This window comes from Sus scrofa, chromosome 5 (assembly GCF_054392235.1).
Source record: "Sus scrofa isolate SSC_HxYL_T2T_F1_AM1 chromosome 5, Sscrofa_HxYL_maternal_Yorkshire_Landrace_v2.0, whole genome shotgun sequence".
In the NCBI taxonomy this organism is placed as follows: Eukaryota; Metazoa; Chordata; class Mammalia; order Artiodactyla; family Suidae; genus Sus; species Sus scrofa.
The window spans coordinates 11782740-11797720 of record NC_139387.1 but is presented as its reverse complement, the minus strand read 5'-3'; the positions used below and the strand labels follow the sequence as shown (position 1 = coordinate 11797720).

The 14981-nt window shown below is 40.3% G+C and overlaps 1 protein-coding gene across 50 annotated transcripts in view; it reads right to left on the bottom strand.

The window, feature by feature from the left end:
* Positions 1-14981, bottom strand: part of RBFOX2 (RNA binding fox-1 homolog 2) — a 272076-nt gene that overhangs the window by 88615 nt on the left and 168480 nt on the right. For 14 of the 50 annotated variants that reach the window (XR_014845235.1, XR_014845234.1, XM_005663829.4 and 11 more), the window contains exon 1: positions 7437-7694. The exons of 35 other annotated variants lie outside the window; for them this stretch is intronic. Coding sequence is in view for 13 of the 15 variants with exons in the window: in XM_005663829.4 (XP_005663886.1) it covers positions 7437-7463 (27 nt within the window). In the remaining 2 variants the exon portion in view is untranslated. 50 annotated transcript variants of the gene reach the window in all.

Below are 14981 nucleotides of genomic sequence, written 5' to 3'. Positions count from 1 at the left end.
CTGTAGCACATGGAGGTTCCCAGGCTAGGGGTCGAATAGGAGCTGTAGCTGCTGGCCTACACCACAGCCACAGCAACCTGGGATCGGAGCCGTGTCTTTGACCTATATACCACAGCTCACGGCAATGCTGGATCCTTAACCCACTGAGCGAGGCCAGTGATCGAACCTGCAACCTCATGGTTCCTAGTCGGGTTCATTAACCACTGAGACACGACGGAAACCCTTTGCAATTCTAAATGAATTAAATATCTTCACTTATACGATTTCGAGTTACAATTTTAAAGCTGTATTTCCTTCTGTTAATAGCAGTCTAGCTGTATCTATTTCCCAGGCCATTAAGTAAAGAAGCAGCTTTAGTCTAATATTCTGAAACTGACAGCCCTTTGAAAAAACCCAAGAGGAATGATAAAAAGAGTAATATACCAAAGAAAGCTAATCTAAGAATATTTCTAAGGTATTTGATTTATAAGTAATACTAAATCAGAATATTTTTCAAGGGTTTATTTTTTGGTTGTGTTTTACTTTTATTCTCAACAGAAAAATAAGACCATGATTTACTGCTGCTATTGCTTTAAAAGACTGTGATTGCCAGTTTTGGCTTTTCACCACTCTTTTCTGATACAATTTTAGCATCTCAAGGGAAGTGATCAAATTTGCTGATTTTTTTTTTTTTTTTTTTTTTTTTTGTCTTTTTGTCTTTTTTGTTGTTGTTATTTCTTGGGCCGCGGCATATGGAGGTTCCCAGGCTAGGGGTTGAATCAGAGCTGTAGCCACCGGCCTACGCCAGAGCCACAGCAACGCGGGATCCGAGCCGCGTCTGCAACCTACACCACAGCTCACGGCAACGCCGGATCCTTAACCCACTGAGCAAGGGCAGGGACCGAACCTGCACCCTCATGGTTCCTAGTCGGATTCGTTAACCACTGCGCCACGACGGGAACTCCAAATTTGCTGATTTTTAATAGGGTCCAATTGCCATCTTCAAAGTTGTATTTTTAAAAAGTCAGTTTCAGTGTTAGTAACCTTTGAGGGATCTAAGCAAGACCCAGAGCTTAGAAGACAGGTAGATCCTTGCAACCAGGTGATGGGATTCTTTAAAGTGGAGAAGAAAAATACTATCCTACTTACACGCTGAGGATAATATACCCTCATTTTTAAAGTTATAAATTCTAAATTGCTGACAACACTACCTGGTAATAAGCTATGAAAACTGAGTCAAGTCAAACATGTCAAAAAACAAAACTTATAACAAAGATATGATACTTAATGATATTTAATGATACTCATAGTACTTAGTAATTAGATAGAAATGATAAATCCTTCATATAACTGACATAATTAGTCCAGGACAGTAAAGACTCTAGAAACAGTATGTTTCTAGGAGGAATAATTCAAGGAGGTCGGTAAGATGAGTAAACAGAACAGAAAATTAAGGAGAACACTTAGCAGTTATTTCCAGATATTTTGGTTTTATGAAAAAGAGAGATGAAGCCACTCTATGTGACCCTGGATGCTAGAAATAGAAAGAATGAGAAGACGCTAATGAAAACAGATTTTTAGCTCACCATAAGGAAAACTTTGCTGCTTTTTAATGGAACCATTTATTCTGGAGGGCTTGTAGTATAATGGAAGAGTATGAAAATCTGGAATTAAATGGATTCCAATTTGAAACCTATCCCTGTCTGTTCCCAGAACTACAAGGTTGCTTGACCTCTTGAATTCAAAGTCTACTATATGAGAAAAACACCATCTACCTCAAAAAGAGACTGACAAGTGACACATAATATGAATGTAGTAATTGTTATGTATATAAATGAGATTTGTATGTAAAATTGGTACAAAGTAGGTATGTAAAAATAAAGGTTGTTTCAATAACAGCAATTATTAGTGGTAGTTAAGGAATGGGGAAGCTGGGGCCAAACTCCTTGGGTTTAAATTCTGGTGCTGCCAATTTGGCCAAGTTAACGTAACTTCTCTGTATCCCTGTTTCCTAATTTCTACAATACGGACATTAATGGTACTTATAAGGCTGCTAAAAGGCATTATATGAGGTACTGACAATAGTGCCTAATGCATAATATACACTCTATAATCTAATCTAACATTATTATGTAATACTAGAAAAATAAATTCATTTTATTCTATAGTGAATTCCTTGTTACTGCCAAGTATTCCATCAAAGCCTTGAACAACATCAGAGATGGAAATTCCAGAAGCGAATCAGAGAGTCTCACCTAAACGCATTCATCCCCATGTTCAACCAATATTAACTGAATTACGTAATACCTGCAAAGGGCATTAGGGTACGGTCGCTAAAAGTATAGATTCCCAAGCTAGTTGTGGATGTGAATCCCCACCATATCTCTTAGTAGCTTAAAATTTGGGCAAGTTATCTAACCATGATATGCCTCAGTTTCTTCTTCTGTACTACGGGGATAATCATATCATTGTTGAGAGGGTTCAATGAGCTATGTAGGTAAAGTACCTGATAGGAATGCATCATATATACAGATAGCAGATCAGCTATTATTTTTGCCTGTGCCAGGCACGGTTCTAAATACTGGGAATAAAACAGACTGCTGACAAGGTCCCTGCTTCACAGAGCTTATATTCTTTGGAGAGGTGAGACAGCAGTGATATTAACAAGCAAACAAACATAAGTAATGACAAACACTAATATCAACGATAAGTGAAGAAAAAGCTGGTTGGGGGATAGGAAGTGGCTGGGGAATTCAAGTTCAGATAAGAAGGTCAAAGGAGAGCTCTTGAGAAGCCATGTGGTATCTGAGGGAAGAACCTTTGGGACTAAGAGAAAAACAGAAGGAAAGGTTCTGAGCAGGAAGATGCAAGGTGTGTTAAAAGGAAGAGCAAAGAGGCCAGTATCACTGGAGCGAAATAAGGGGAGAGAAGGGCAGCAAGAGAGACAGCAGGTTCCCAATCATTCAAGGTCTTAGAGACTAAAGTAAGGACACAGGACTTTACTCTGAGTCCGAAGGGAAACAACTGGAAAGTTTAAAGCACAGGAGCAACAAAATCAAACTTGCATTTTAAATGATTCACTCTAGCAATGACCTCTAATGAATTATTTCATTCCAAGGTTTCCAGAATTTAACCATTTTATTGGTAATAGAGGGACCTTTAAGTATCTGGGAAATAGAAACAACGTATCATGATAACAGACCTCAGAATTTCTGACTGCTTAAAAGTTGATCATCCAGACCCAACAACAACGTTGCTACATTCAAAACAACAATTTTCAGGGAAGAACAGACAACCGGAGGAACAACACCAGGACTAAGCTACTGACAGGGATGGGGAGTGTCATTTACCTTTCAACACGGAGGGGGACCTCTGTAGCAATACAAACCCGAAGAGAAAACCGTCAAACACTAAGATCTCCTAATCTCCACTGCAAAACTAAGGAGAAAGATAAAGGAAAAAACAAAGGGATAGGGAAAAAAAAAAGTGTGTGCTTTTGGTGCATGGAGGTGATGGGAAGAAAAGTGATTTAATAAGTCAAAATTGCTCAGATTTAATCACATTTATGGAATTCTGGGTATTTTTTCAAGGAAGCCGAGTAATTTTTAGAATAGCAATATTTTTCATGAGCCAGTCTTGGCCTTGGCAAGGAAATGGTTATAACTGAAGATATGGAGCCTTGTAGAAGAATTCAGAAAGAAACCAAATCTCTGGAAAAAGTGAGGCTTTTTTTGGTTCATTGTAAAGGAACATAAATTAGTCTCAAAGCCACAATCTCCGCCTATGCCCCAACTTCCCAGAGTCCTGCGCAGCCCATAGAAAGTGGAAGTGTGCCAAAACCAACAGTGTGGCCAGAGCTCTGTGGATGAAGGGTGGGATGAGGTTCGGGGGAATGGAATCACTTTAAAGCAATGCCACAAAATGGAGACTCAATAATCACTGAGGGCGTTCAAAATTCACAGGAAATAGGATATGCTTAGGAAAATCAGAGCATGGATGCCCCACTCCAAGTCATTTCAAAAAAAAAAAAAAAAAAAAAAAACCCCAAACCAAAACAGAAAAGATAAGAGATAATGAAACAAAACAAAACATACCTGCCCTCTCTTATCTGTCTTTAATTAAAGCATAAAATACCCTCCCTCTCCGCTCCTCCCAGCCACCCAGGAACAGAATAGGGAACTGGCTGCAGCTCAGGTGAAAGGCTCAGGGCCTTCCGAGCTACAGAGCTACAAAGAGGGGAGATAGCAGACAATGGAACTGGTGATTCATTACAAAAGAATACACTCCCGAGCAAGCGGCCTGCTGCCACATGGGCTCACTGCACTATTTAAAGGAGCAGCAACCCCCTTTCCAACCTCCCTTATTCTTAACACCTTCCCTCCTCTTGGTCCTGATGGAAAACAGATTTTGCAGAAAATGCCAGCAAAGCACTGAGCTGTCCAAGAAAGGGGGGGCTTTGTATTCCACAGAAACTGGCAGTCCTCAGCTACAGTAGAGTACAAAAATTTTCTTTCACATCCACGCCGTAAAATCTTTTCCTTTAGGCCTAGTATACTTTCCCTTTCAACAACAAATAGGATGACCTTTTCTTACTAATTGGTGTTGAAGTCATTTTATAACTTTGTTTTTCTAATTTGACACATATTCCTAGAATGAATTCTCTTTTTCTTTTTATTCCATGTTACTACTTTCACAGATGTGAGGAGATGCAATCATCTGATTTACACGTTCTGAAATGAGGGCATCTCAGGGAAATACTCCTGCAACATAGACACGGATGACAGAGAAAAAGTTATTTTTTTCCCAAAGTCACACAGGCATGTCTGTCTACTATACCAGAATCCTGTAATTAAACTGCCATTTGCTTTTTTTTTTTTTAAAAGCAAAGCTCTGATAAGTTATAACAGAGCCTTATAAGCCAAAACCCAGCCTCATAAAACCAGAGCCTACATAGTAAAGCCTGCACAGTGTGCACCTAACTGTGTGACAAGAACGTCATCTGCTGAAGGTCCTTCACCTTCTGGCACCGAGTAAGCGATGGATAGTACAGGACAGAGAGAGGTGTTAAAGAAAGGAACCCGGTGACAAAAGAGTGAAAAGATAGCTAAATACTTTTCCTAATATACTAGTTAAGACACTAAAGACCCCAATAGACTGTTTAATTTTGATAACTGAACCCTAAACACTGCAGATAATTTCTATTCAGAAAGCTTATGTGACATATCATTACCAAATCGTGGGATTTGAGGTCTGGCTCAGAAAAACAAAAACCAAAGAAACCCCTTTAGGCCTAGTACACTTTCCCTTTCAACAACAAATAGGATAACCCCTTCCTCAGAAAAAAATCCATAGCAAAACTGACAACACTATGACTTGAACCCAGCCAGAACTCAGACTGGGACTTGAACCCACGTGCCTATCACCTGGACAAATAAAAATCTGGCCTATGGGTTATTTCCTTTGATTTTTCCCCCTCTAGATTACTATCAACTATGTATGTTATATTAACATAGAAAGTGTATACAAAAAACAAACATGCTGGCATAGTGAAAATTCACAAATTTGATGTTCTATACTTTGTATAAATTCAGCATAGGCAAAAATGAGTTACTTCTTCAGCCTTCACACGCACTGAGAAAATCATGATTTTAATCTACTAGAATTCTTAACCACCAAAAAAAAAAAAAGAAATCCCTCTTCCCAGTTCCTACTTATCTCTTCTGCTTCGTTCCTAAAATTATAGTTTCCTTCAATACTGATTATTAAGAGCACAATACTAGGTGTGCAAATGCTTGTGCACCCTAACTTGGGCTTGTACACACTTGCTCTTCTAGAACTCAGGGGAAATGCTCCAACAGGCCATGGAAAGCCTCTGATTCTAAAAAGTCCTAGCTTAGATAACTCTTTCACTGATTTAAAAACATCTATAATGGAAAGTTAAGTAGTTGAAAAGGCTTTGGTAGTAGCTGAGAAAGAGCGCTTGTACCCTCTAATATGGCAGTTAAGGAAAGCTGGATGTGGGCTCCCGGGTTAAGAAGTATTGTCTCCCAAGCAACAAAGACAAGCCAGAAACACGTTTTCTCTTTTTTAAAAGGCAGAGCAATGTTTTGATTAACGAGTTAATCAGGCTAATGATGAAGGGATAAGAAAGTGGAAGAGCAACTGCTAAAACAAAAAAAACTGACTTTGGAAAGATATTATTCTTTGAAACTTCCCTTTCCTCTAGGTCACATTGGGAAAATCTCCCTAACGCCTTACCTCCTTCCAAACAGCACTGCGGGGCATTATATAACATTTAACTGGACAGGGTTCCAGCTCCTAAAATGATGCCTCTACCCAGATAGCCAGCTGACTCTCTCGCCCTCCGGTGGTGACTTAAGAAACGAGACAAGAGAATATTTAAAAAAAAAAAAAAAAAAAAAAAAAAAAAAAAAAAAAGGCAACCTCCTTAAAAGGAAAACCACTGTCCAGTGATGAAATTTCCCTACAGAGCATAAAAGCCTGGAGTGAAACTGATCCTAAGTCTGAGCTTAAATGACATGAATGTGCCACAATGCAAATAATCCTCATTGATAAATCAGTCTCTCAACCCACATATAAAGAAAAAAGCATAAAGGGACATACAGAAGGTTGCCAAGAAGAAAAAGAGCACTGCCGGGGGAAATCAGGGAAGAATATTCACCTTTCCATCTGTCAGGAATGACTTGCTAAAATGCAGCTATTGCCTGGCATAGCCAAAGACAGGCAGAGACAGACAGAGAGAGAGCGCGCTTTCATTTCCTACTCCCTCTCCTTCAGATGTCTTTTAATGCCCGTGGACTGTCATTTATACATTCAGACTTGTTCTTCTGCCAGGGAGGGCTCTGCTGCACCTGGATGCTACGGCTCTCACTGAAAACATCCTCTGCCAGTAACAAAGACACGAAAATGAAACATTTTTCCAGCCTTCATTTTTAATAAGCCATTTAAAGCAAAGGGAGCAGAACTACAATTCCACAGCCAATCCCGAGAACCCGAAGTGAATCCGGAATGAGATTTCCCTCTAACGCAAATTCTTCTGCAATTCTTAAAAGGAAGTGAGCTCCCTTGCCCTCTTTTTGGCAGTCTACAAGAATCTCTCCCTACCTCTGTGGTCCCTCCCTCCCTCCCTCTCCTCAGAACCAAGACAAAGAGGTAGACCAATCCCCACAGGGTCTTAACTGAGCTCCAGCTGCACAGCACAGGAAACAGGAATCTGCTACGGAGCTGGGGAGGGGGGGAGAAAAAAGGATACGGACACAACACACACACACGACTCACGACAGGCACAGACGAACACTTTTCAGCTGCTAGCAATAATTCTGTCCCTTTCTAAAAGGTTAATAAATTAAAACTCTGGTGACTATGCCCCACCCCCATATCTTTATTTAGATCTCAGAAACAAGAAAAGAAACACACGGAGGAAACACAAATCTTACCTGAGTTACCATTTTCTTCTTCTCCATAAACCGAATGGCACAGAAGATGAACACTTCAGAGCAGTCGTGCTGGGGCACACCTTCCACGGCTCTCCTTCCTCCCCCCTCCCCCCCCAGCCTAGCTCTTTAAGGGTGGGCGGTTGCTCTCCCTCTATCCCGTTTTCCTTCCTTTTTCTTTCTAGTGTTTCTTCCTTTCTTTTCTCTTCCTCTCTGGCAGTCTCTCCCCCTCCTCCTTTCTCCAGCTCCCTCCCATATCTCAGGCAGATGGCTGAAGGAAGCCCCACCCCTGAATGCCGAAGGTAATTAATCAGAGTAGAGCCCCACCTCTTCCTCCTCCCCCCGCCCCCTCCCCGCAGGCTGACATCTCCCAACTCCAGAAACAGGCCTGCTGGAGAATGGCAGTTTGGTGTGTGCTTTGCGCGTGCGTGCGTGTGTGTGTGTGTGTGTGTGTGTGTGTGTGTGTGTGAGAGTGAGAGAGAGAGAGAGAGAGAGAGGGAGGAGAGAGGGAGGAGGAGGGAAGGAGGGGGAGAGAGGGAAGGGCAGGCGCCATGTGCAGGCATATTTTAAGGAGTGAGTATCTGCGATGGTGGCATTAATTATATACACAGGAAGTATTCACGGCAGCTTACCACAGTTAATACAGATTTAAAATATTCCATCTAAGAATATCTGATAATAAATAAATGAAAGAGAAATTATTTTTAAAAAAACATTTCCACTGATGTACAGTCTACAGATGCAGTGGATTTAATAAAAGATGAGAAAAGCTGCTCCGTGACTGGAAGGTTTTCAAGGAATGGAAATATGCAAGAACCTGCTTGTCCTAAACCAGTCTAATGGCTGCAAAGGACTGAAAAAGAAGGGAGGTAATTTAAGAGCTTATTTTTTCTACTGTAAAAAAAAATCAGGGGGATCTGAAAAAGGTGATTGCTTAAGAAACTTAAGGTGGATACAAATTGGACTGCTCAAGGCTTCCAGCTTTATTAAAAACTGTAGTTAACTCAGAATGTGCCCTTTGTGTTCCCCAGCCTTCTGCATCTCAGCTGCTACTGAAAAACATAAACCCTTTCTTACAGACACTGACATATATACCATGACATTTGTGCCATTACTGTAACTACTGACCGTTACTCTAGAGTGCTTATTAGATGCAGAAGGTTTGGGAGAATGTTCACTGAATATAAGAGTTTCTTCTAAGTTCTCTTAGTAAAAAGTCGTAATGAAAAAAAGCATCAAAGGTATGATTCAGTCCAAAAGTCCTGGTCAAAGTCCTAATTCTCCCCTTTATAAGTGATCTTGGAAAAGTCTTTAACCTCTGAATATAAGCATCATAATCTCCCTATTTTCTGTTATTAAATATTCAAACAAAGTAACCTATGGGAATGTTTGATGAGTTTATGATGTTCTTCTCAAACATAAAGATGCTCTCATTTTTTTTTAGTATTCTAAGAAATAAAATCCTGAAGGTTTTATTACATTTCTTAGTTATGCTATATTTATTATGTTATAATCCCTAGTAGAGTACCCAAAGAGCAAAGAAATTAATTCTAGATTAAGATGCCTATTTAAAAAGTAAACACATAAAAAAATCAAAATTAAAAATCACAAATCACACTGAGAAGACATCATTTTTTTGCTGTCTCAATGAGGACTGTTTGGCTTTTAGTGTGTGGTATAATAATGTTGGTTGGCCCAGTGCCAATATAACATCATCATGCTCCCATTCGAATTAATAGTCATTTTAATAATTTTGAAAAGAATACAGCAACTACCAAATGATCTGGAGAACCTGGAGAACCTGGGTACTGTGAACCTATAATATGTCAGGCACTATTCTGGGCATTTTACAGCTATCTGTGTACTTTTAGTATAATCCATAATGTGTAAAGAAATATGTACAAAAGGATGGGATCTTTAACCACCAGAAAAAAAAAACATTAAAAGAAATAAATCAGAACTAGGTTTATTCTTAATTAAAGTTTTTAGAAATCATCTGGAAGACAGTACATATTACATTCTCTGCATGTGCAACTGACAAGTCCATTTGGATATAAAATGCAGTCAAAAATTTTAAAGACAAAAAAAGAGGTATGCAAATTTCGCTGGAAATCAGGGAAACGCAGTGTATTTTTGGGAAAGTCTAAATCATATTTATGGGATAATTATTTACATTTTCATTTCTAATACAAGAAACTGAAATGAACTGTATACCATTCTTTGAATCCACTGGTCCAGGATAGTGTGAGGGGCAAAAGACCTGGAGCATCAAGAAGACAGACTCCCCCACTCCCCACCACACACACACATACGCTGCTTTGCAAGCCATGGCTCTCTGGAGGCTTGCAAGCCTCCATTCGTATGAAAAGAAACAAAGGCCCAAGACGAGATTTTTAGAAAATAAAAATGAGGGATTCCCACATGCAAAAAATCTAGGACTATGAAAAAGGTTTTCTTAGGCCTGGTATTCATGCCTCTTTTCTACATCTAGGACCAATATTTTACACTGCAAATAATGAACTTTCAAAAGTCATTACCACAAGAAAGAGTTCTAGCATGAGCTAAAAGTTAAACAAAAATTAAAGTGATTTCCATCAACTTGCTGATGCACTGTACAAACTTGAGGGTATTCTGAAGCGTGTCCCTGACTTTAAAGGCTGGTGTTACAGGGAACAATCGCTCCCTCGTGCCCATGTGAGAGAAGAGCAATTGAACAGCCTGGATCTGACCCAGCAGAACCACTGGAATCCCCTGGTGGCTGAGTGTGCCCAGGAGCATCCCAAGGAGAAACTCATTTCAGGACATTTTCTGGGCAGGAGCTAGGGGAGGTGGGCAGCAAATACCCCATAAAAATGTCAGCTAAGGGAGGAGACCATGTCTGCCCTCACAGATCAATCCCCAGCTCCCAGCACAGTGCCTGGACATATGGCAGGTACACTATAAATATTTGCTAAATAAAATTCTGCCTGTCTAATGTCTTAGGTGTTTCACGTAACCCCAGCTTCCTTTCCCCAATGCCGCTCAATGGATATTTATGTTATTAGAGTTACCAAAGACCAAATTCTATGGACATTTAACCCCTTCTTTGACTTATCTGTGGCATTTGGCACTCCCTCCTTTAGGAAACTCTTATTCTCAGCTTCCAATGATATCAGTCTTCCCTGATTTTCCCCTTTCCCTGTTCACTCGCTTCCCCATCGTACCCTTTTCCCTCTGCCCACCCTCTATGGTATTGCTTGAGGTGTCACCTTAGGACCTCTTTTTACTGCAACCACAGATCCTTTTTTTTTTTTTTTTTTAATCTTTTTGCTATTTCTTTGGGCCGCTCCCGCGGCATATGGAGGTTCCCAGGCTAGGGGTCTAATCGGAGCTGTAGCCACTGGCCTACACCAGAGCCACAGCAACGCCGGATCCGAGCCACGTCTGCAACCTACACCACAACTCACGGCAACACCGGATCCTTAACCCACTGAGCAAGGGCAGGGACCGAACCTGCAACCTCATGGTTCCTAGTCAGATTCGTTAACCACTGCGCCACGATGGGAACTCCAGATCCTTTTTTTAATTCTTTTTTAGGACTGCATCTGTGGCATATGAAGTTCCTGGGCTAGAGGCTGAATTGGAGCTGCAGCTGTAGGCCTTTGCCATAGCTTCTGGCAACGCCAGATCCTTAACTCACTGAATAAGGGATACTAGTCAGGTTCTTAAACCACTGAGCCACAATGGGAACTTCTGCTACATATCCAAGGTGTACAGTTCCTCACACAGGCACCGTGGTGCTCTCTTCTAGGCATTTCTGTGCAGAGAGAGTCCACAATATTCATCAGATTTTTTTCAAGGTCTCAAAAAAGTTAAATAATGGTCCTCAGTTCCCGGAGCCTCCTGTTGAGCAATTTGCTTGCTCCAGGTGATGTAATCCATCCCGTCGCTTCGACTGCCACCCATTTACCTTGATGACCCCATGTTTCTATGTCCAGGCCAGATATCTCGCCTGAACTCCAGCTCAAAATAACCAACTGCCGTCGGTCACCTCCATTTAGATAGTCCACAAATAATGGTCATCTCCACTTGGATAGCCAACAAATTCCTCTATTTTAAAAGTCCAAAACTAAATTCTGAAAACCAAATCACTGATTCGTTTAGCAAATGTTTGAGTGCCTACTACGTATGTGCCAGGGACTGTTCTAGACCCTGGGGGTAATGGACAAAGGAGATAAAAATCCCTGTGTGTGTGAAGCTTGGATTCTAGTACTCATTCTACCACACGTGTTTTCTTGGTGAAATGTGGGTAAACGTTATAACCGGTAAAAGAGGTATCATTTGTTACTCTGTGGTGGCTTCTTATCAGGCAACTACATGTATTCTTAGCTCATTTCACCCTTAAGACAAGATATTTGAATCTCCTTGTAGAGACAGGGAGCTAAGACTAGGTGAGGCTAAGTCTCTTGACCAAATGCACCCAAGCCAGCTAGCAAGCTGAAGAGTTGAGATTCAAACCCAAATCTGATGGAGAGTCTGGAATCCTTTCAAGACACTTCATTCAACACCACACCAAACCAGAAGCAAGTCCCTTGACTTCTCTGAAATCTGCCCTTTCTTTTCATCCTTAGCACTGTAAATTCCGACCTTACTATTCTGTACATCTTTTGTTGGCCACACCTGTGGTATAAAGAAGTTCCTGGGCCAGGGATCAAACTCGTGCCACAGCAGTAACAATGCCAGATCCTTAATTGCTAGGCCACCGGGAAACTCCTGACATTATTTCATATTGAGCTCAGGTCTGCAGAATGCTGAGTCAGTCAGGCCACAGGCTGGCCATTTCTTCATGGGAGGGTGACCCTAAAAAGAAAAAAAGAAAAAAAAAAAAAAGGCTCTTCACAGCACCCACCCCCCCACAATAACCCTAGGTGTAAATAATAATTTATACCTAATTTACACCTAATAGACTAAAAGATATTAAATACCTTCCCAGAAGCATCTCTAAGACAATACTATTTCAATATCCTTTGCCCAGCACTCCCTGCAATATAAATAATGCCAAAAAGCAGATAATTCTATTACGCCCTAGCTTCTCTTCTCTGGCTTAGGCAGGATTCAGTTAAATAGAACCCATTCTAAAAAAAAAAAAAAGGTGAAAGCAAAATTTGAAATCAATTGCTTTAGACCTTATATGCTTATAAAAACCAAATAACTGTCCTATTTATTTCTTGTCCCCCAAATCAAACCTTTAGAATAAGACCTCAGATAGCATACACTAAGACACAGATAAGGCCAAAAAAATTAGAAAACATCACTTCAGAAATTATTAACTAGATTCACATAATATACTCTTTAAAATATCTTTAAAATATCCCAAACTCTAGACAACCAGAGTCATATATACAACTGAAACGTGTACATTCTCTGTATTTTCTGGGAGATTACAGAAAAGGTTCTCAGATAAGTATTAAAAGGGTGGGATATAAACAAGTTTATGAATAACCAGATTATAAAAAAAAATACATGATTCATCTATGAAACTGAAGCATACTGTTTCTCCAATAATAAAATATGCCATGTCTCTATTACTGAATTACTGGAGATTCTGCTGGTTTTCTTCATCGCTAAATCCCTGTACCTAGCGTAGTAACTAACACATGATACACATTAAAAAAAACTGGGAGTTCCCGTCGTGGCTCAGGGGTTAATGAATCCGACTAGGAACCATGAGGTTGCGGGTTCGATCCCTGGCCTTGCTTAGTGGGTTAAGGATCCAGCATTGCCGTGAGTTGTGGTGTAGGTCATAGACGCGGCTCCGATCCCAGGTTGCTGTGGCTGTGGTGTAGGCCAGCGGCTAGAGCTCCGATTCGACCCCTAGCCTGGGAACCTCCATATGCCGCAGGAGAGGCCTTAAAAAAAGACAAAAAAAAAAAAAAAAAATTGGTGAGCAATGAACCAATTCAAAATGAGAAATTAAAATGTATACATATCCCTTTACACCAAGGTCACCCTCCCATGAAGAAGCGGCCAGCCTATGGCCTGACTGACTCAGCATTCCGCAGACCTGAGCGTTCTCTGGGCAAACGTTTAGATAGGCCACTTTCTGCCTCTCATTCTTCCAGATGCCTAATATCCTTAAGCTGTACTTGGCTGTCCTAAGCCACCAAATCAGGATACTTAGCTACGCCTCCAAAAACGTTAAGACCCTGCTTCTTCTCCCTCCAACCAGTTACCTCAAAATGATAACCAGTGCCAATGTGTTCAATGAGTGACAGGTTAAAAACTATAATAGATGAAACTCTCACTTCCAAAACCAGTTATCATATAACATAAAATTTACCATCTTAGCCATTTTTAAGTATATAGTTCAGTGGACCCTTGAAGAACACAGGTTTATACTGCGCAGGTCCACTTACAGGCAGGTTTTTTTTCACTGAATATGTACAACATTCACCGGTTGGCTGAATCCAAGGATGCAGGACCACGGATATGGATGCCAACTATAAAGTTGCAAATGAGGCTTTTCAACCACACAGAGGGCTGGTGTCCCTAACCCCCAAGTTATTCAGGGGTCAACTATATGTTCATAATTTGCTACCATCACACCACTATCCATCTCTACAACTCCTTCCATTTTTTAAACTGAAACCCTATACCCATTACACAATAACTCTCCCTTCCCCATGTCCCCAGGAGCCCCATTCTATTTTCTGTCTCTATGAATCTGACTACGCTAGGTACCTCATATAAGTAGAATTATACAGTATTTGTCTTTGTGACTGGCTTATTTCACTTAGTATAATATCCCCAAGGCTCATCAATGTTGTTGCCTACATCAGAATTTCCTTCCTTTTTAAGTCTGAATAATTAATATTCCACTGTAGGTATATACCACGTTTAGTTACGTATTAACAGATACTTGGGTTGTTACCTCTACCTTTTGGCTACTGACAATAATACTGCTATGAACGTGGGTGTACAAATATCTTTCCAAGACCCAGCTTTCAATTCTTTTGGCTATATATCTAGAATCAGAACTGCTAGGTCATATGGTAATTCTATTTTTAATTTTTTCAGGAACCCCATATGGTTCTCCATAGCAGCTGTACAATTTTACATTCCTATCAACAGTGTGTAAGGGTTCCAATTTCTCCACATCCTTGCCAACACTTGTTATTTTGTTTTGTTTTGTTTTACAGTAGCTATCCTAACAAGTTATATATTAACTATCCAGTCAGAGGCGATAAATGTCTAATCCAAAAGAATAAGTTCAAGAACACTTTCTCAAACAGATTTTTTATGGGTAGGGAGACTATATTCATTTTCCTTTAAATCCCATCTAGCACACCCCTATCGACTCACTTGGCCTGTCTTTAAACTGATTTTGCCCAGATCTGGTCCCATAAAAAACTAATAAAATAAGCAATTTCAACTGCACACTCTTAAGACAGGTATGATTTTATTAACCCTAAGAGCTATAAAAGGTCAAGTACCTAAAACACTTCATCGTCCTATGTTGAGAACTCACCTTGTTTCATTTTCTCAACATTGGCAATTATAGAAATACTT